A 22,946-nucleotide genomic window follows, 5' to 3' on the forward strand; every position below is an offset into this window, starting at 1 on the left:
TATACATTAGCGCTGAAGGTCTGAATCACGCCAAGCACCCCATACATATAACAATAAAGCTGAAGTTAAAACCCTGCCAAGCACCATGTATATACATTAGCGCTGAAGGTCTGAATCACGCCAAGCACCCCATACATATAACAATAGGGCTGAAGTCTAAAGCCTGCCCAGGACCATACATATAACAGCAGAGCCTTGAGGTATAAAGCCCAACCAGCACCATGTGTATAACAATAAAGATGAAGTGTAAAGCCTGCCCAACACCATGTATATACATTAGCGCTGAAGGTCTGAAGCATGCGAAGCACCCCATACATATAACAATAAAGCTGAAGTCTAAATCCTGCCAAGCACCATGTACATACATTAGAGCTGAAGGTCTGAAGCCTGCCCAGCACCATACATATAACGTGAGAGCCTTGAGGTATAAAGCCTACCCAGCACCATGTGTATAACAATAAAGATGAAGTGTAAAGCCTGCCCAACACCATGTATATACATTAGAGCTGAAGGTCTGAAGCATGCCAAGCGCCCCATCCATATACCAATAAAGATGAAGTCTAAAGCCTGCCCAGCACCATATGCATAACAATAAAGCTGAAGTCTAAAACCTGCAAAACACCATGCATATACATTAGAGCTGAAGGTCTGAAGCCTGCCCAGCACCATACATATAACGTGAGAGCCTTGAGGTATAAAGCCTACCCAGCACCATGTGTATCGTCAGAGCCTTCAGGTCCAAAGCCTGCCAAGCACCATGTGTATACGTCAGAGCCTTGAGGTCCAAAGCCTGCCCAGCAACATGTGTATACGTCAGAGCCTTCAGGTCTAAAGCCTGCCCAGGACCATGTGTAAATGTCAGAGCCTAGAGGTCCAAAGCCTACCCAGCACCATGTGTATACGTCAGAGCCTTCAGGTCCAAAGCCTGCCAAGCACCATGTGTATACGTCAGAGCCTTCAGGTCTAAAGCCTGCCCAGGACCATGTGTAAATGTCAGAGCCTAGAGGTCCAAAGCCTACCCAGCACCATGGGTATAACAATAGAGCTGGATCATCATCATCACTGTCTGAACTAAGCCTGCCTAGCAGTATAACAATAGAGCTGGAGATCTTGAGCCTACCAAGCACCATACGTGTACGTCAGAGCCAAGAGGTCTAATGGCAGTAATGCCGGCCCAGCACCATGTGTATAAATATAGAGCTGGATGTCTAAAGCCTGCCCAGCACCATACATATAACGTCAGAGCCTTGAGGTATAAAGCCTGCCCAGCACCATATGCATAACAATAAAGCTGAAGTCTAAAGCCTGCCAAGCACCATGCATATACATTAGAGCTGAAGGTCTGAAGCCTGCCCAGCACCATACATATTATGTCAGAGCCTTGAGATATAAAGCCTGCTCAGCACCATGTGTATAACAAACAAAAAGCTGGATGTCTTAAGCCTACCCAGCACCATGTGTATACGTCAGAGCCTTAAGGTCTAAAGCCTACCCAGCACCATGTGTATACGTCAGAGCCCTGAGATATAAGCTTGCTCAGTACCATGTGTATAACAATAGAGCTGGATCATCATCATCACTGTCTTAACTAAGCCTATACCCAGCACCATGTGTATCGTCAGAGCCTAGAGGTCCAAAGCCTACCCAGCACCATGTGTATACGTCAGAGCCTTGAGGTCCAAAGCCTGCCCAGCAACATGTGTATACGTCAGAGCCTTCAGGTCCAAAGCCTGCCAAGCACCATGTGTATACGTCAGAGCCCTGAGATATAAGCTTGCTCAGTACCATGTGTATAACAATAGAGCTGGATCATCATCATCACTGTCTGAACTAAGCCTGCCTAGCACCATGTGTATACGTCAGAGCTGAAGGTCTAAAGCCTGCCGAGCACCTAACATATAACATCAGAGCCTTGAGGTATAAAGCCTGCCAAGCACCATGTGCATAACAATAAAGCTGAAGTCTAAAGCCTGCCCAGCACCATGCATATAAATTAGAGCTGAAGGTCTAAAGCCTGCCCAACACTATACATATAATGTGAGAGCCTTGAGATATAAAGCTTGCTCAGCACCATGTGTATAACAAAAATAGAGCTGGATGTCTTAAGCCTACCCAGCACCATGTGTATACGTCAGAGCCTTGAGATATAAAGCTTGCTCAGTACAATGTGTATAACAATAGAGCTGGATCATCATCATCACTGTCTTAAGCCTACCCAGCACCATGTGTATACGTCGGAGCCTATAGAGGTCCAAAGCCTACCCAGCACCATGTGTATACGTCAGAGCCTTCAGGTCCAAAGCCTGCCGAGCACCATATGTATACACTAGAGCCTTCAGGTCCAAAGCCTGCCCAGCACCATGTGTATACGTCGGAGCCTATAGAGGTCCAAAGCCTGCCCAGCACCATGTTTATACGTCAGAGCCTTGAGGTCTAATGCCTCAGCCAAGCACCATGTGTATACGTCCGAGTCTTAAGGTCTATATATAAAAGCCTGCCCAGCACCATATGTATACACTAGAGCCAGCTGGAGGTCTATAGGCCTGCCTATCATAACTGGACACCATACATTCACTGAGTAGACCATATAAAATGAGGCTCTTCTGGGACAGTTAGCTAGAAATAGGATAGTGACACTCCTAGCCTACCCATCATTACATCACCTGTACATTGTACATCTACTAATTACGATACTTAGACTGTACAATCCGAGGTTAACCACCTTACTAATATTTGGATTTCCTTCTGGGTTGTAAAATGAATACAGTTGTCTATTTGAACATAGTACAGCCACATAATGGTTGAATTGTCCGCAAAACAAGAAATGGTTGTTGATATTCTGGGCGAATCGTCCGATTGAAACGAACTCAAAATATTATGTCTTACCTGTATTTGAGCCCAAATAATTCTGCTAGTCATGATGTTCATTTGAGTATTACATTCCTTACAACCCAAAAGAAGATGCCTTTAGCTACAAACGCCTCTCGACAGCACGATTAGTGATTATACATTTTTCAGCAAGCTCACGGCATTGTTGTTGTCAAGTGGTTTTTACCACTCAGAATTACTTCCCTTTAACGGAAGTTTACATTTTCCAGTTAGTCAGAACTGACTTTGACGGAATATAAGCATGTAAGTAATTTGTTTCATGGTCATAACTGTGTCAAATGCTAATAAGACCTTTCACGGTGACGTCACCCAGTACCCACCCAATCAGTAAAATGGAAGAAACAATCATTGTTACAATGAAAACAACTCCCGAGTCCAACCACCTGCCCACAGGGGCTTGTATAGACTTACATGAGGTATTTCTAGCTAATTTTATCATATAAGTCTATACAGCCCCTGTGGTCCAACCGATTTTCCTTGCGCAATCGGACGCCTTTAAAAATACATTTTAACCGAGTTAAAGGTACTGAAAGTAATAAAGAATGGGTTGCGAACTACATTTACGCATAAAATATCATTTTCTTTTTATAATATCAAAAAAAGTAAAATAGAAACGGAGCTATAACACCTGGGAAATCTAGAGTGAGGGTACCAAAATGGAATGGTACCCAAAATGGAACACTTTTAAAAGGATATATATATAATATATGATGCAGCATTTTTAATTTTGCAAATTAAAATTAATGGTAAATATTCTTTATCAAGATTTATGTAGTTTTATGCATTTTGAGCATACAAGTCTTATACATTTTAAAAGTGCTCATTTATAAACTCAATTGAAAAATGAAATGAAAAAAATTCCCGGAAAACAGTATGGTGCGCAAAACAAAAATATCCTATTATATTTCTAAGCATGGAAAACTATATGAATGACTAAAATTTGTCAAAACTTTATTAAATGACGAAAATTATTTTAATTGCTGTCGGTTATATTGAACCAACCTGAGCTTAAAATTTCAATTGAATCTGACTGACTTTAATGAGCTCTATAAATAGACACATTTGCTGTTGATACCCAAGAAATACAGAAATTGAAGGCATAATGTATTGCTTCATTATAATAAAAAAGTTGGATTTCAGAAACTTAATAGGAAATTTTAATATTTTTCTTTAAAAAGTGTTCGATTTTGGGTACCCTGACATCCTAGTCATTTCAGTTAACCTGTTATTTTGTAAAGACAAAATATGCTGAGGAACCTTAAATTATAAAATCAGCATCACAAAGGACAATAGTATGAAATTTCTAAAATCATCGAAACAACTTTGTAAACCACCAAAAAACTTGAAACCGAAAAGACAGAGTACAGGAATGTCTGTATTCAACGCCTTTGTTCAATATTGTATCTCTTTACATGGGTGTTTTTATTTATTTGTTTTGTTTTGGAAATGTGAAAGTAATTTGGAACATGCTTGTGCACAAATGGAATGCACTACAGTAAATGTTATACTAGTAGTACATACAAAAATATGATAATAATGTTGATGAATCAGTTTGGTAATGAAATTCAAAATGTATTAAATTCCATATATGCAAACTTTATGCAGGTCTATAAAACACTAAATTCCTAAAGGTAACTCACGGATGCAAAGAAGAATGGATTATACAGTCGAGGACCACAACTACAGTGTCAGACTTGGTGTGTATTTTTTTAAATTTTAAATGCATTGTATATCGGCATTGAAACATAATAAAAACAAAAAGATAATAATTTTAGTATGATGGCAGATATCATTAGACTTGACTTGAAGAACAATTAACAAAATGTACTGTATTTGGATGTTTAACTTGTAAATAAAATGTTGCAAGAAAAGGATTTTCAGATCTTAACTACATTGTATTACACATGCAGATATACAATATCATATATATATTTGGAGAATAGCCCACGGGAAGGTTTTGAACAAATCACCTATTTTTTTCATAGTAGATTCTGATTTTTTTAACCAGCTCTAGATCTGATATAAAATCTATTTGGCCAAGGTATTGGTTAGTGATGGTACGGACATCTCTTTTGAACCATGCAGTCACTTTTGGCAACATTTGTATTATGTAAAGCTATGGATTTCCATTGAATAAACATTTATTTTTCAATTGTTCCTGTCTTGATTGCCCTGGAAATTTGACAAGTTTCTTTATCTGCACTGTCGTTATTACTTCTTTGCCCATATATATAATATAAATAATGTATTACAATTTCAATATCTGTTTTAAACTTGTTTAGGTGCATTACTTTTGCGGACAGAGCTGCAATTTACACTCTACATGGTATATTTAAAGAGGACATGTAGTCCAGATGTAAAGCATTTTAAAAAGAAAAGATATTTAAATAAATGCAGCTGGCAGCAACTTTTCTATGACCTGTACACTGGTATTGGTACTACATTTTATCATGACCGTCTATATCGTATAGATCTGTCTTGGTCATTTTGTACATTTTATCTGACAGTAGCATATTTCTTTTATTCATTGTTTCATTTTTAGAAATCTCTCCCAATGAAAATACTCCTGCTTATTTTGAAACATTTGACAATGTGATCACTGGCTTCATGAAAGAGCAGAGTATTCCAGGAGCTTCTCTGGCCATTAGTCTGCATGGAAAGCCGGTGTATGTGCAAGGTAAAACCTGTCTTTAATTATTGAAATAAACAGTTTACAGGAATTACCATATATTAATTTAACATCAGAATTTGCTCAGATCTAATCTGATGAGTATGTGTTTGTTTATGTCACTGGTAAACAAGAACAGATCACATACTCAATTTAAGACACACTTTTCTTAGCATATTAATCATATTTTAATTTATAACCTTTACACACCAATTCATGAATTGATAATAAATCCCAATTTTGAAGTAGGTACGTATCACTGTTTTCTATTTGTCAGGCTATGGTACAGCAGGACCAGGAAAACTGGTTTTATCTAACTCCAAGTTCCGATTGGCCAGTATCAGTAAACCAATCACAGCCATCGTTACAATGAAGCAGTGTGAAAGGGGTTTTCTCTCACTTAACGACACAGTTTTTGGGACAAAAGGTAGAGTTATGAATTGTTGTCTTAGGTTAACATATCTGTACGTGACTGCTATAGTAATTGTTGAATTATGTTTACATACCTTGTCAGTGATGTGTGTAAGGCCAAATGATTTAACAGAATTTCTCACAGATGATCCTGTATATGTGTAACTGGCTAGACCAGGGTTTGAACCTGGGACCTTCCGAACTCTAGACAGACGCTCTACCAATTGAGCCACCTGCAGGTCGACGATGATCAACTCATGCAGTCCAGTTCTGCTACATTCCTCCCTCCTTTTTCTCTGGCTTTCGCCCGGAAAGCATCACTAAATGTCCCTTTGCCAAGCGTACACCAAATGTTTGAAACAAGGATTGCATGATCACAGGCACCGCATGTACTTTAACAGGAGATGGAAAAATTCACGACCAGACCAGGGTTTGAACCTGGGACTCTAGATGGACGCTCTACCAATTTAGCTATTTGGTTGCCGATGATTGACTCAGCCCAGTTCCGCTACCCGCTACATATATATATGCATCCATCCATATCACCTTCATTTTAGAAGACTAACAGGTCTTTATTTATGGACCAAAGTCCCTGTTACATTTGTACACTTTGGAAATATTGCAATGTTAAAAAATATATTATATATAAAGGGTTTTTAATTCATAAGAAGGAAGTCATTTAAAGGAAAATCAGCCTATCTCTGAGAGTTTAAGTATTATCCACAAAAGCAGTTACTGTCTTACCCTGTATATATACGTAGGAGTACAGGGTGGTTAAAGATTGTCAACAGATAGGCATGAGGCCAAGTTCACGTAATTTTTTCATGTATTATGTAATATTATGCTATTTCATAATGAGAATACCAGGTACAATAGATATATACAATAAAACTACCTACAACAAATATAATTTAAGATTTAATCTGAAATGAATTTGGAAGCTTGTGGTTTGATTCTACAAACCCATTATTAGATAAAAGAATAATCAAACAAATCTAAATGATCATATCCTGGTACATATATAAAATCTGGAAGGATCCTTTATAGTGTTGTCCATTTTGAAAAAGAAACACCAGCTGTCCCAATTTACAGTATATACAAATCATATGAATGTGTTTTAAATTGTACCATGCTTCATGGATTTATTTTAAGGGTACATTTACGTACATTTCTTTATACATTTAAGTATCATCACTACAGGACAGAATGTTTGTATGATATAATGGGCCAAGCCTTCACATGTATATAGTGTTTTTATACAACTGTCAAAAGTAATAGGAGATACAGATATGGTGTATTGAATGTACTGAATGATTTTATTTTTCATTACCCAGGTAGTTGTTACAGCTAGAATATTATTGGAAGTTTAATGTGAACATTAATGTGAACATTACCTTCCAATAATATTCTAGCTGTAACAACTACCTGATTTCATTTCTCATTACCACTGATGTTCCACAATCAAATTTGTACATGCAACTATATAGATGGTACTATTCACAGGGGACTTGCGTTTGCTATATTCATCAACAAGAGTGTGAAATTAAATACACAGGAAATATTAATACCATGAATTAAAATTGTAGGTGAATATTATTGACAAGGTGGTGTTGCATGAAATTAATCCCCCAGAACTAGTTCTGATCAGGATATCAGCAAAAAATTAGCCGCGCAAAATTAAACAACTATATTGTATCTACTTAAGATTCTCCAACCTTCTAATAGTACGTATCTGTCTCTATCAAATCATAATAATAAAAAATGGATATAACATGTTCTAAAGGTGGGGGGAAATTTTTGTCCTCCTCACCCCTTACTCCTGTACTGAAAGTGTGGGTGGGATTGCTCTGCAGGTTCTTGTTGCTTTTAATAGAAAGTTAGTTTTAGACCCGTATTCCTGTGGAATGAGGAGGGGGGAGTTGATAAGCATTGCTTGACAATTGGTTAAGTTGCTGCTGTTGATGTATCTATAACAGGTGTGACTAGTTATAAGCCGTCCAGTAAGGGTGACCGTCGACTGACCAGGATCACTGTAGAACATCTGCTTCAGCACTCATCTGGCTGGGATAGAGATAGGGTGGGCGATCCAGTGTTTTGGAAACTAGACAAGGTTTGTCCTGGACAGGAGCCCACAGCCAAGGAAACACTGCTAAGTTACATGATGTCACGCAAGCTCCAGTTCTCTCCAGGTCATTGTTTATACAAATTCACTGTGCAATCATGATTGTGATTCTGTTGTAAGCCTGCCGTTTCGGAATGTAAAAGTTACAGAAATAAGGCAGGGCTCACCCTGGACCTAAAAAATCAGTAGCCAAAAAAGTAGCCATGTTTGAATTACAGTAGCCAATTTTTTTTAAACAGTGGCCATACTTTCTCGGCCTCCAGCTGTTACGGTAGGCCCTCTATTAAAATCATTAAAACTATTCAATATGATGTTAAATTAAGGAGTACTCTGTTAAAACATTTTTTTTGTTATACATCATGTTTATAATTTAATTCATAATGTGTTTTTTTTTTAATCCTTTCAGATTATATGACTGTAATTTTAAGAAAATATGATTTAAATTAAAATGCTGAAAATTTCCACCAGAACTTTTTTTTTAATTTTTTTTTCAAAAGAGAGACTTTTTCAGACTTTATCTCATTTCTTGACTCAGGAATTGTGAAAAAATCTAGGTTGAAAGTTTAAATTTTAAGATAGGGAGAGTAGAATTTACAAAAATTTCACATATAATTTAAAAGTTTTTTTTTTTTTTTTTTCATTCTTATTGTAATTTATTATAACTGCTTACATTTGTACAAACCAGCTCCCCACTTTTGACAGTTGTAATTGAATCAAGTCCATTCACTATGATTGTGGTGCTCAGTTTTATCACACAAGTTATTATAAAAGTTGATATCTTTTTATATGTACTGTAAGTCTTCAAATTCTGGCTGGTATTGGTTTTGTTTTCAGTCTTTCTGTTTGATTTGCNCGCTCGCACCACTTGTGTTTACTGCCTAGTCAGGTGACGTTATTGGCGCTATTTTTAGCAGGGCTTTCCCGAACAATTCAAGTGGTCAAACTGGACATTTGGAACGGACTATGAATATGGGGATAGCGTGGTAACATAAGTGGAAGTGCATACAATACATACATTCATTAAAAAAAAAACGCCTTTTCACGTGATGTCCCTTTAAATGAAAAGGTCATGCTTAGATGTATTTTGTATGTGGATGAGGTGGATACATATGTACGTTCATCTGACTACATGTTGTAGGTAAACGGCATGCCTATTCTAATCTTGGCTACCTGGTGCTGGGGATGGCTCTAGAGAAGAGACTGGGGCTGAAGTATGAGGACCTGGTGCATGAATGTCTGGGGGAGATCACCAGGGACATGTATGTTGGCACAGCCAAGAAGTCTGTTGAGGACCCTGAAGAGGTAATCTGTCAGTCTGTTTGTAGAGATACATGTAGTTCAGCTATACATAGGACTTTGCACAAGTAAAATGTTTTCTAGTGGGAATCTGCCTCGAACTTGAAAATGGAATCTGTCTGCTGCACTTAATTTGCAGACATGATATATTTAGGACTTTGAAGAGGCAATCTATCTGCATGGTCTCATAAAGAAGTAACTAGAATTTTGTTTAGGATTTTGTTGAAGTGCAGTTTTTGAACATTGCAGAGGTTATTTTAATAAGGAGACAGTCTCCTAAATATTTTTTCTATAGATACTAAAAATATCTATTGCCAAACTAAGTTTAAGAGTATGCACATTTTTACACTCACAGGTTTTAGTAACCAACCAATTTAAAAGATGGGGGTTTTCAGCAGACAACTATTGATCTGCCACATAGAAGTTTAATATATTTATAAAATGGCTCAAATTTCACTAATCACATCTTTGTCGTAATCTGCTCAGATAATATAAACTGTTTATGATTGAAATAGCTTTATTTATATCCACACAGGTTGAGTATTACAGTAACCGTGAACCTAGTTTGGCTCCATCTGTGATACCCGGGGAGGGGCTGGTGACCCCTCAGTATGGCTCCTTCCTGATGGAGGACACTGGGTCGTATGGAGGCTGGGTGGCCTCGGCAGGACACCTCCTTGTTCTGTTTGACAGACTTACTGTCAATGAGTATGTACTCCAAGTACCACTTCTATGTTCAAGTTACAGTTTGTATAGCTTCAAGACTGTTGGGTGTCAACATCAATTTAAGAGTGCAAAAAATACACGTATATATATAAGAATCAATTCAATGTTTCATAAAAAGAAAACTTACAAGTTAAATGTCAATTATATATAATGATAAATGATGTTAAATACCATAATATTTGTTCTGTTGTAAAATTTATATCACAGTGAGATGGTTATATGTTTTGTATATTTTGATATTTTTTTTCAACAGCCCAAGTATGCATATTTTGAGACCAGAAACATTCAAAAGAATGCTGCAGCGACCTAATTATGAAAGTGGAGAGGAGTGGTATGGCCTTGGACTGGATGTTCAGCACGGAGGTCACAGCTGGGGTCACACAGGGGCTATGGAAGGCACATCAACAACCTTTTTGCACCATAGGTCAGGGTTGAGCTGGGTCCTCTTACTCAACTCTTGGTCACGTGACATGGATTTAAATGGCCTTGTCAAATTTGCATTGAGTCATGTTCCACATCTGCCAATGTGGAATCCTGTGATGCCGTCCCTGTCTGAACTAAGGGCAGATAACTTTTATAAAGTTGTGTCCGAGGATAGGGTACAGATTGTATGTGTACTTCTACAGTATAAGGATTTGAGTACCCACATTGGAGAGCTTACTAATCAGGGGTATTGGATAACAGCCCTAAACATGTTTGTTCACGATAGTCAATTATACTTCAATATTGTTTGGAGAGTAAACAAAGACAACACCTTCTGGAAAGTAAATCACTATACGGATGAGGATCTTCAACTTTATCAGGATTTTCCAGAGGAATGTGAAACTGATTTATTTGTTGATATTTTAGATACATGTTATTATAATGAAAGAATTCATTACTTTTTTGTTTGTAAGATGAAAGACATCTTTATGAAAAGGATTTTGTCATTTCATGTAACTGGGAAAAATCATTTGGAACATTTGTCTAATTTAAAAAAACTAAATTATGATTTGAAAATACAATCAGTCTGTGTAAAGCATGGTGACATTTTAGTTTCGTCTGTTTTCTATCACAACGGAGGTAGTCCCAGTACAACCATATCCTGGCTACAAGTCACCCCCGACAACTTTGTATATGAGTTAGGTAAAAAGTTATCACTGGGCTTGTATGGTCTGGTGTATGTCAAGTTTTACACAGATGGAGATCTCCCGAGTGTAAGTATGGTCTTGACTTCAGAAAAGCCTTCTTTGTGTCTGCAGCGACATGATGTGTCCAGGTTTGGTTTTTTGTATGAACTTCACCAGAGTGCTGATGTCCCCATACAGTTCCTGTGTGGGTATAAATCGGAGGGCATTCTAAACTTTGCTTCAGTATGGGAAGTGCTCAAAAAAGGTCGACCAGTGATTGGTTAGCCAATACATGGAGGGACTGAAAGTGTACATGTAAGTGTGTGATTAGTCAGTCATATTGGGAACTATAAGGAACGAAAACAGACAGTGAAGTATCTGAACTGAGTTTAAAGATTAAAATGTAATAAAAGTGTTTTGTTTTAATTCATCAAATGCATTGTCTTCTTTTGGGAAAAGAATGATGAAATAACTTTACCCACATTTAGGCTGGGATCATGAAACTTGGTGTGTGCATCACTCATACTAAGATGATGTGAACTGTGCCATAGTAAGGACCCACAACCCCTTATTTACAGAGTTATTGCCCTTTGTTGGCCTTTTCTAAAATGTCGTGTTCAGAGCATAGCTTTGCCTGCATTTGAGATAGGATCATGAAACTTGGTGTATACATCAGTCATTCTAAGGCAATGTGCACTGTGCCAAATTTAGGGCTCACAACCTTTACAGAGTTATTGTCCTTTGCTAAAATGCTGTGCCTGCATTAAAGACAGGACCATAAAACTTTCCCTTGGTATATACATTAGTCATACTAAGGCAATGTGCACGGTACCAAATGCAGGGCCCACATCCCCTTAATTACAGAGTTGTTGCCCTTTCCTAAAATGTCGTGTCCGGAGCATAACTTTGCCTGCAGTTAAGCTAGGATCATGAATCTTGGTGTGTACATCAGTCACACTAAGGTGGTGTGCACTGTACCGTATTCAGGTGTGTAATTAATACATGCTGATTAGTGTATATGGTTGACCCCTGATAGGATGACCTTGCTATTCATATTGTTATAGTACACAGTACAACCAGGACAGTGGTACATTGTAGTAAATAATAGGAAGATATTTTATTACAGTGTGTCATATCAATTCACCTTTAGGTATCAAAAGTACATTTTACATTAAAATAGAAACCATTTCCAGCCAAATACTGGCCTTAAAGACACTTAATGTCTTAAACTTTTAAATTAATTTATTAAATTTTAATAGATTTACATGTACATGATTTAAAAACTTTGTCCAGGGTATATCTTGTATACTCGGCCACCTAGAATTTCCAAGTTGTTTATGTGAGTACTTTTCGGAATGTGGAGTGTCACATACTAAAATCAGATCTCGTTACCCACAGGTTTATGCAGAGTTATAACCCTTTTTAGGTTACCTGAGCTTTGCTCAAGTGACCTATTCCAATCACTTTCCGTCCATTGTCGTGCGTCGTGCGTAAACGTTTTACATTATCAACTTCTTCTCAAGAACCAGTGGATGGAATTTTTTCAAACTTGGTCAGAATCATCCTTGGTAGAAGAAGCTACCAAATTGTAAAATTGGGATTCCTACCCCAACCCTAGGGGCCAGGGCGGGGCCCAAAAGGGAAAATTAACCAATATTTCAAAAATCTTCTTCTCCAGACTCAGAGGTATTACAGTCATTTTCTCTGCATGGATGGAAAGATCATCAGGGGCTTTATTTAAATTGAAAATTTCAGGACCCCTGAGAGGAGGGGGAAAAGTTTACTATAGTTTATAGAGGGAAACAACACTTTTGGGTATATTTTGACAATTTTCTGTTGGAAATTATTCTTACTTAGTGAGAATTATCCTTGAAGGAAAATAGTTTTAAATTGTAAAATTGGGATTCCTACCCCAACCCTAGGGGCCAGGGCAGGGCCCCAAAGGGAAATTTAACCAATTTTTCAAAAATCTTCTTCCCCAGACTCAGTCCTATACTACAGTCATTTTCTTTGCTTGGATGGAAAGATAATCAGGGGCTTTATTTAAATTGTAAATTTCAGGACCCCTGAGAGGAGGGGGTAAAGTTTACTATAGTTTATATAGGGAAACAACACTTTTGGGTACATTTTGACAATTTTCTGTTGGAAATTATTCTTACTTAGTGAGAATTATCCTTGAAGGAAAATAGTTTTAAATTGTAAAATTGGGATTCCTACCCCAACCCTAGGGGCCAGGGCAGGGCCCCAAAGGGAAATTTAACCAATTTTTCAAAAATCTTCTTCCCCAGACTCAGTCCTATACTACAGTCATTTTCTTTGCATGGATGGAAAGATCATCAGGGGCTTTATTTAAATTGAAAATTTCAGGACCCCTGAGAGGAGGGGGGAAAGTTTACTATAGTTTATATAGGGAAACAACACTTTTGGTTATGTGAGTACTTTTCGGAATGTGGAGAGTCACATACTAAAATCAGATCTCGTTAGCCACAGGTTTATGCAGAGTTATAACCCTTTTTAGGTTACCTGAGCTTTGCTCAAGAGACCTATTCCAATCACTTTCCGTCCATTGTCGTGCGTCGTGCGTAAACGTTTTACTTTATCAACTTCTTCTCAAGAACCAGTGGATGGAATTTTTTCAAACTTGGTCAGAATCGTCCTTGGTAGAAGAAGCTACCAAATTGTAAAATTGGGATTCCTACCCCAACCCTAGGGGCCAGGGCAGGGCCCCAAAGGGAAATTTAACCAATTTTTCAAAAATCTTCTTCCCCAGACTCAGTCCTATACTACAGTCATTTTCTTTGCATGGATGGAAAGATCATCAGGGGCTTTATTTAAATTGAAAATTTCAGGACCCCTGAGAGGAGGGGGTAAAGTTTACTATAGTTTATATAGGGAAACAACACTTTTGGGTATAGTTTGACAATTTTCTGTTGGAAATTATTTTTACTTGGTCAGAATCATCTTTGGTGGATGACGGTATCACATGCATTGTAAACTTGGAATTCCTGCCCCATCCCCAGGGGCTAGAGCGGGGCCCCAAAGGGAACATTTACAAATATTTTAAAATTCTTATCCTTTGATGACATGACAAGTATTGTATTTCACTTAGTTTACATGCTGATTTCCACATCACATCTAAACAATAAAATATAGCTACCAGTACCTATGATTTAACTCAGGTGACCGCTAAGGCCCTTGGGCCTCTTGTTATACCACACATCACTTGTTTGGAGTACACCTACTAGTACTCACATGGAGGATTAGGTTCTCCATCTGTCAGTCCCATATAATCTGTCTAGGTATCAAAGAAAGTGCTTAACCTGGTTTAATTGATAGAACATAAATTGTTATGTGACTGTTGTTGCAAACATCTTCAAAAATTTCAGCATGATTTTTAGGTCACCTGAGACAAAGTCTCAAGTGACCTATTGCGATCGCCTTTTGTCCGCCGGCGTCCGGCGTCCGTCTGTAAACAATTTACATTTTCGACTTCTTCTCAAAAAACCCTGAACCAATTTCAATGAAATTTTGCAGAAACCTTCCATGGCCAAAGGTCAACCAAAATTGTGAATTATATGGTCCCCAGCCCCCAGTGGCCTGGGGGGTGGGGCCAAAAAGGGTTGAATTGACTAAAATTTCAAAAATCTTCTTCTCAAGACCCAGGTATGGTAGAATCAAATACTCTTCATAGATGGAAGGGTCTTAAGGTGCTTTACCAAAATTGTGAATTTCTTGACCCTGGGGTCTCACGTTTCCCCCTGGGGAGGGGTAAACTTTACTATAGTTTATACAGGGAAATCACATTTTGGACCAACATTTGTTTAATTTCCATTGGAAGTAATTCAATTTAGATTAGCATTATCAGTATTAGGTAGCAGTTTGATAGTATGCACATATGAGTCCTGACTGACCCCCAGGGGCTGATGGGTGGGGCCAAAAAGGGTTGAAGTGACTGAAATTTCAAAAATCTTCTCCTCAAGACCCAGATATGGTAGAATCAAATACTCTTCATAGATGGTAGGGTCTTAATGTGCTTTACCAAAATTGTGAACTTCATGACCCTTGGGTCTTGCGTTTACCCCTGGGGAGGGGGTAAACTTTACTATAGTTTATATAGGGAAATCACATTTTGGACCAACATTTGTTTAATTTCCATTGGAAGTAATTCAATTTGGGTTAGCATTATCAGTATTGGATAGCAGTTTTATGGTGTGCACATATCAGCCCTGACTTTATTATGGTTTATAATGGCAAATGATACTTTGAATATTACATGTTAATAACTTGATTGGAATTATAACCCTGAGTTGACAGTTTGATACTTTGAAAATTTTGAGCCAGCCCTACCCCCAAGGGCTGTAGAGTGGGGCCCAAAAGAGTCAGTGTGCTAAAATTTCTTCATTTTCCTTGTTTAGAATCGGAGGTGCTAGTTTCAAATACTTTTTAGTCTTAAATCTGTATGCTAGATATTAAATAAGGTGGTTTTATTGTTTTTTGTCACTTTGAATAATAATATCTGTTCATGTTAAAAACCATGCAAATCAACTCTGTGTATAAATATATCAGGTGACCGTTAAGGCCCATGGGCCTCTTGTTAAAAACAGCGCCCACTGATATGTGATAAACCTACACACATCTGGTTCAGTGAAGTGTTTGGTCGTCATGACCATTTTTTTAAAACGAAAACAGAAGAAAACATATAGATATACATGTATATATTTATTTTCTCACCCTTGTTGACTCAAACATTATTATTATGGATGCATTTGAACAGCTGCTCAGAAACAGTGACTCCCATCTCAAAAATACAATGCAATGGTATTTTTCAAACATTTTGTCTGATGCTACCAACATATCCTGTAATATAACTGACCACAAGAGTTTGATGTTATATCAATAATACAAGTAGTGTAGGAGATAGAGCCCGGACAGGATAGGGAAGGACGGACGGTCGAACATGACGCAAAACTATAGTCCCCCACGGTTCCCGAATAATAAATTACCTTAGCTGTTAATAGGATGTTAAACAAAATTAAACCAAACCAAACCATGTATGTTGTACAAGTTGATGTTTTTTTTTTTTATACTTTTGCTGAAATATGAACTGAATGAATGGAAGTTCATCACAAAACATAAATCCACTGGTACATAACTATTCAGTAAAATTTCCAAAATAATAATAAAAAATCCAACCAGGAATAGCAGTGCACACATGCATATCTTTTATTCATACATTTAATAGGATAGCTGCATCCACTTAAAACAAAATCTGAAAAATGTGTTCCTCCAGTCGAATTGATTATTCCACTTAAATTGCTCACTTCACTGTCATTGATTTAATGAGTAGATACACTTAGTCTACCACATGAATTTATTGGGCTGTTTGGACGGCGGAATTTCTCCTGAATCAATACCGTTGACATACCAAACCTGAAATAGATTGTAAAACATAAGACATATTTATGTTACTTCAGTTTTGTTAAGATTGAATATTCTAACCTTGAATAACATTTTTTCTCCAACTACAAAACACAGGTGTCTTAAAACAAGAAATCCCAGAAGAACTTTGGCACCTAGCTACCAAAGAAAGATCATGGAATATTTCTGATATGGAGGTTAAATTGTTTTATTTCCATTTCTATGTTCTCTTTTAAAAAATGCACTTGTGCAGGTACTAAAGGGATCATGCAAATCAAATTGTAACATGACCTTTGACAGTTTTGTTTTATGCTAGTTTTACAAATCCATCTCACAAATCTGATCTGAACTTGCACCACCAGCAACAAAAAAAGACCATGCATACCAAATTTCATCAGGATCCCTTTAATTTAGTCTATGGAGAGAAGTAATGAAAGCAAGCACCACATGGCAATTCCATGATGGCTGTCAGGAAAAACATTTTTGTCCTTCTAATCTATACAGTCTTTTTGTCCAGAGTTAGACATGTTGTATGTACATCCCCCTTAACTTTTGAAATTCTGTCTATATTCTGTCTACACTATTAACCTCCTCCCACTTTTTTCAAACTTTGACACCGTCAATGTCCGATTTGAGCATTCTCAACTAGGAGCAAATTAAAGGGGATTGATCATACATTGCATAGAAAGTTTCACCATGAACCCATAGTTATAGAAATTATTTCCAAGAAATAGTGGTAACAAACTTTACATTCAATATCCATACAAACTGCAAGCTGGTCGGATGCATCATGACCAATTTGTTTTTCAGATCAGTCTCATCAAGTCCCAAGAAAATTAGAGAATATTTGAAATAGAGATGACTTTTTTATTGAAACTTTTTTATATCAATTTCACACTTGAGAGATTTATAAAAATATCTGAAAACGCAGAGTTTGTACATGCAACATACTGTATTTGACTTCAAAAAAAGTCCCTTCCCTTCTTGATAAATGTCTAGTAACAGAGTAGATGACTACAATTATGCCCCCACCCTATTTTACTTCTCCTGGAAAGTAATATATGTCCATTTTCCCCAAAACATTAGGAAATAAGCTGATTGTTTGCAAAAACTCTTAGTTCCTCTGAACCTACTGAATTATTTTGGACCAGACCTTGACAAGAAAATTAGTGTGTTTTTTTTAAATGAAACTGCTTTACACTTTATCGACATTGATTGATTTTATTCACACCCCAAACAATACTTTAAACATATTGCTATTGAATCAACTTTGACAGGCTTTTAGAAAAAGTCTTCACAAATTGCCATATTGTTAGTGAGTAAAAAATTAAGATTTTGCTGTACATTTGTAAATTGGAAAATATATAGATTTTCAACATAGGGAGTGAATAATAATGTCATATGATTGCCAACCTGACTTGAACATTGTTACTTACCCGATATTTGTGGCACACATAACAAGTAAGAGAAATCGGCAGTATGTACAGGAGAAACACTTTGGAAATTGAGTTGTTTGTGACCGAAAAGTGTTGAAATCTCGTCACTCTTGCTGCGATGTGTCTTTGCACTGATGGATCAAACTGAAAACAAGGAAAATTACAATGTATTTTTCGTAACTGTATGATGCTGATACATCAGGCATATATATTATAAAAATATTTATTATGCAACAATAATTTGACAGGGGATCAGATGTAGAAAGAAAGAAACAATACCTTGTAACACATTCATATAAATATGAAGTTTTCCTAATAAATATGTTTTTCAATTTTACAAAAATTAATCAAATATGGTCTCAGTGAGATAATGCCATGACAAGACAGCTGTTGTATAATGTATAATATATTCTATCACATTAAAAAGGGACACCTTGAAACATTCTGTTCTACTAGCTTTATACATACAATGTAACCAGTGCCACTGGAATAAGGAGATGTCAGCTCGTGCAACAGTGTGCAGTGCCTTCCTATTTTCAGTATTTTTTAGATCCTTTGGGGATTCTCTGAAGAGTTCCCAGGGATTCCAATTAGATGACACTTTAACAGCCATGATCTGAAAATTTTCAAATGCAAATGATCAGGCCTAATTATTACATTAAGCAACATGACATAATTGGTGTAAAGAAGAACCAAAAAATTACTAGGATTATTAAGAGATTTATGGTATTGAGAATTCCTGATCAGGAAACTGTATGCACAAATCACATCAGTTGGCAAACTTAGCATGAGTTGGATGTGCATAAGGAATTTGGTTGAAACATCTTAACAATATCTACAGCAATTATCACACGAAAAACCAAAGAGTGCCCGAGATGGTTGGAAAGACAGAGGAGCACAAACAATGTTATCAAGTTTGAAGGAATTTGGCTAATATTTGCTAGAGTTATTAAGCGGAAACTGCAGATAATGATGTTTTTGGTTAATCAAGGGGCCATAACTCTGCCAAATGGAGTCCGTTTAAAGTGGTTGTCAAACTTGGCTGAGCCCTTAATGTGTTGAACCCTGTTACTAAGTAAAGTTTGAAAAAAATCGGTAAACATTGCGCGGCAGATATGATTTTTCATTATTCAAGGGGCCATAACTCCGCCAAATGGGGTCCGCTGAAAGTGGTCATCGAACTTGGCAGAGCCCTTAAGGCATTTAACCCTGCATGTGACCAAGTTTGAAAGAAAATTGGTTAACATTTGTTGTAGTTATTGCACAGAAACGAAGCGTGACAGACAGACAAACCCAAATTAATATCCCTTATACTATAAAGCAAGCCATTCGGATTGATATGTCATGCCTGTGCCCCGCTTTGACCATCAATGAACATGTCAAGTTGGTTGTTGATGGACTTATAGTTTCAGAGTTCTAAACTAACTTAAAAGCCTAAGCTTAATGTTTATGGAGATGCTGACAAAGACAATAGACCATGAAAGGTAGGCAGCATCCAGCATTTGATGCATGGGTTTGAGATGTACTTCCTAACTAAGATGCATCCATGGTCCAAGTTTGGTTGGCCTAGATCTAGCACTTATAAATACTTTCACTTAAGTTTTAGTGAAACTAACTTACCATAAACACAAAAAAAAATAATGTAGATGCCACCACTGGAAAAGCAACACCTTAGTCTTGCTTCCGCTACTTTTTGGCGACGAGACAAAAAGATATATAAGGAGTATATTTTTAATACAGATTGTTATAGTTATAATGTGTAATTGGTTATCAAATTTCCACTACATGTTTCATTAATTTATTTGTCATAAGTTCTTTATTCTCGACACATTTTGAAACAAAACACTGACACTCTGTGTTAGTCAGACTTTACTCCTGTAAAAGATGTGCATTAATTGATTAGGTTGCCTTACAAGCGTCAGCTGTAGGGAATTTCCCTTTAGCTCAGCGGTAGAGCATCGGGCTGGAGAGCTTAGGGTCGCGGGTAAGAGCCCCAGCGACGGCACTATTTTTATTACTATTCCTCGTCCTATTACACTCCTATAACATAAGAGGCCGCTGGTCGACCTTTTTTCTATCTGATATGATTTTGCCGACTGTGACGTAACACGGTTCCTATCAAAAGTATCTCGGCGTGTAAACCTCCAATACTGTTGGAGTAAGTCAGACTCCTGTGCTTGGATGATACCACAGGAGTCTGACGTTTAATTGATATATGTATAACAGTCTATATATAAAAAAAATGCACCCAAAACAATGTGTGCTATTGTGAATTTGAATGTTTAACATTAAAAGACATTGTTAACCACACCAATATATAACTATTTAATATGAACCAATGACATGACTATGACACTCTACAGTCGCACAATTACATATACATGTATTGCATATTACAATTGAGATGGCAAACCCCCCACTCTTTTATGAATTGATATCACTCTCTTCTCCAATCTGATTCCATCCACTCTGACTCCACTCATCTACACACATGTACATGTCTCTGAAGGAATGTAGTATTAAGATATCTAATATGATATATCTATATAATATCGATGTAGTAATTTTTTGACTGTCGGATTTTTTCCCGGAATTTTATTAGTTTCGACCTACCGCTTCCGTCTTCCTTATTACTTTGATCGCAACCATGGACAACGTAAACAATAATGGCGGACTAAGTGTGGAGCTCTGACGCTTCACATGTGTTAATTGTCTCAGGACTTACCCGTGTATGATTTCAAGGTAATGAACTGAACTATTATGCCACGTTTACATCAGATTAGTGATAAGAAAATAGAACACTTGTCTAATTAAACAGAAAATAAATTTAGAACGATATGTGTCGTACTTTGTTTCATCTTGCTACGGTACAGTAGGCCTAGTAGTCTCCAGTCATTTTACTAACAGTGTTCAGTAGGGGTAAAACCTGGCTGGGGACGGAGTGACATGTAATTGTCTGCAGTATACTGCTGTAGTATATCGGCATAGTTCTTGAAACAATATGTTCATGTGTTGTTGCTGACAAAGTATTGTATCAATAAGAAAGTTGAAATGAAACAGCTGTTTTAGTTATTTTTAAACTGAGTTTTTACATGCAAGCTTGATGTAAAAAAAAGAAGTCCTTATATGAAAAATAAAGATATACTTCTAAATACATGTCTTTGTAGTCAACATTACTATTTACAGTCAATATTACAGAATAGTATTATTCAACTTCTTTTTAAAAAAACAACTGAAATAGCTCAATAAAGCTTTAAATTACAGGTGCATATGTTGATATTATGTTTTTACAGGTTACAGTATAGCTCAATCGACAGAGTGTACAGGACCTGTCACAAGTGATATCTTAATGGTTTTAAGTTAAATTGTATTGTTAAAGATGGAGGAAAATGAAGATGACCACATAGTGACTCATCTGAATATAGAAAATCCAGACACTGATGAAGAGGAAATTGACACCCAGTGTCAGAATGCAGTCAGGGTGGATTTGGACAGGATTAAAAGTGGATACATAGAAAAGCTCCACAGTCAGTCAAACCTACCCAATGTACTCAATGAATATGGATTGGAAGAAAAGGAAAACAAATATAAGGTGATAAATATAACCCAAAATTATATACAGACTGTATTGGTCATTTATGACGTACCAGCTTTTGCTGCCATATAGCCTATTTCTTGCCGAGATGAACTGGCAATCTAAAAATTGTATAATACAGCAGTAAAATTAACCACACCATTATCAGTTGTACAATGTAGTTGGATCAATAGCTCTCTAGAGCTAATGTTTTACTGTTGTACACTTACCCGACTTTAAATAACGATTATTGTATTGTATTGAAGTTGGTAAAATATATAATTCACATACTGTACATAGATCATTCCTAGACACAGTCAATAGGCCTCTATAAACAGATCTTTAGTATTATCTGCCAATGTTTTACTGCTTTCATGTGATGGAATAACTCATCCTATATCCGTATTAGATTTGAATTAAGAAAAACCACTAACATTTCCCCATGTGCTTTTCAAGTCTTTAGGTGGAAAATGTATCAACATTGTATTAGCTTTCACTTTGGTCATGTTATAATGTTAAGTTTAACTTTTTAAAGTTCATTTTTTATTAGCTCACCTGGTCCGAAGGACCAAGGTGAGCTTATATAATTATGCCATACCGTGGCGTCCGTCGTACGTCCGTACGTCCGTCCGTCAACAATTTCTTTAAACGACTTCTTCTTCTTAACCACTGGTTGGAATTAAACTAAATTTGACTGGAAGCATCCCTAAGTGGTGGGGATTCAAAATAGTACAAATGGTGGGGCTGACCCCCCAGAGGGCTGAGGGGTGGGGCCAAAAGGGGTCAATTTGCCCATATTGCTTTAAGCGACTTCTTCTCTGTAACTAAGATGTGGATATCAACCATATTTGACTGGAAGCATCCCTAGGTGGTGGTGATTAAAAATTGTACAAATGGTGGGGCTGACTCCCCAGGGGGCTTAGGGGTGGGGCCAAAAGGGGGCCATTTGGCTATATTGCTACAAACGAGTTCTTCTGTAGAACTGTGCACTGGATATCAATCATATTTGATCAAAAGTATTCCTGGGAGGTAGGGATTCAAAATTGTACAAATGGTGTGGCTGACCCCCCAGGGGGCTGAGGGGCACGGCCAAAAATGGTATTCGGCTATACTGCTCTAAGCGACTTCTTCTCTGGAACTAAGAAGTGGATATCAACCATATTTGACTGGAAGCATCCCTAGGTGATGGTGATTGAAAATTGTTCAAATGGTGGGGCTGACTCCCCAGGGGGCTAAGGGGCGGGCCAAATGGGGGCAATTTGGCTATATTGCTACAAACGACTTCTTCTGTAGAACT

General features: G+C 37.2%; 3 protein-coding genes and 1 long non-coding RNA gene across 9 annotated transcripts in view; 2 read left to right on the forward strand and 2 right to left on the reverse strand.

The window, feature by feature from the left end:
• The window catches only part of LOC110465705, a 32,131-nt gene extending 24,836 nt beyond the window's left edge, over nt 1-7,295 (reverse strand). The window contains exon 1 of one of the 2 annotated variants that reach the window (XM_021521707.1): nt 6,064-7,295. The gene's annotated coding sequence lies outside the window, so the exon portion shown is untranslated. Of the gene's footprint in view, nt 1-2,886; nt 3,043-6,063 lie in introns of those variants that run through there. The other variant, XM_021521706.1, reaches the window with a different exon arrangement.
• On the forward strand, nt 3,084-11,632 carry LOC110465706. 2 transcript variants are annotated; one of them, XM_021521708.1, is made up of 8 exons: nt 3,084-3,132; nt 4,495-4,586; nt 5,432-5,566; nt 5,835-5,984; nt 7,945-8,157; nt 9,229-9,392; nt 9,922-10,094; nt 10,366-11,632. In XM_021521708.1, exons 2-8 carry the CDS (start codon nt 4,532-4,534, stop codon nt 11,504-11,506), a joined length of 2,031 nt encoding a protein of 676 aa, XP_021377383.1. In that variant the 5' UTR covers nt 3,084-3,132; nt 4,495-4,531; the 3' UTR covers nt 11,507-11,632. The 2 variants fall into 2 exon arrangements, with proteins under 2 accessions (XP_021377383.1, XP_021377384.1); XM_021521709.1 differs by having other exon boundaries at nt 3,115-3,132; nt 4,521-4,586.
• Nucleotides 11,633-16,420: 4,788 nt separating this feature from the next.
• Nucleotides 16,421-20,702, reverse strand: LOC110465712. The gene is made up of 4 exons (XR_002464645.1): nt 20,689-20,702; nt 18,544-18,691; nt 18,076-18,219; nt 16,421-16,651 (listed from the first exon to the last, which is right to left on the reverse strand). It is a non-coding gene; the product is annotated as an uncharacterized LOC110465712 (long non-coding RNA).
• The window catches only part of LOC110465711, a 20,824-nt gene continuing 18,564 nt past the window's right edge, over nt 20,687-22,946 (forward strand). For all 4 annotated transcript variants that reach the window (XM_021521720.1, XM_021521719.1, XM_021521721.1 and 1 more), the window contains exons 1-2: nt 20,687-20,817; nt 21,455-21,667. In XM_021521720.1, coding sequence (XP_021377395.1) covers nt 21,455-21,667 — 213 coding nt within the window. In that variant the 5' untranslated portion in view covers nt 20,687-20,817. The remainder of the gene's footprint in view (nt 20,818-21,454; nt 21,668-22,946) is intronic.

Source organism: Mizuhopecten yessoensis, unplaced genomic scaffold (assembly GCF_002113885.1).
Source record: "Mizuhopecten yessoensis strain PY_sf001 unplaced genomic scaffold, ASM211388v2 scaffold11099, whole genome shotgun sequence".
NCBI classification, from domain to species: domain Eukaryota; kingdom Metazoa; phylum Mollusca; class Bivalvia; order Pectinida; family Pectinidae; genus Mizuhopecten; species Mizuhopecten yessoensis.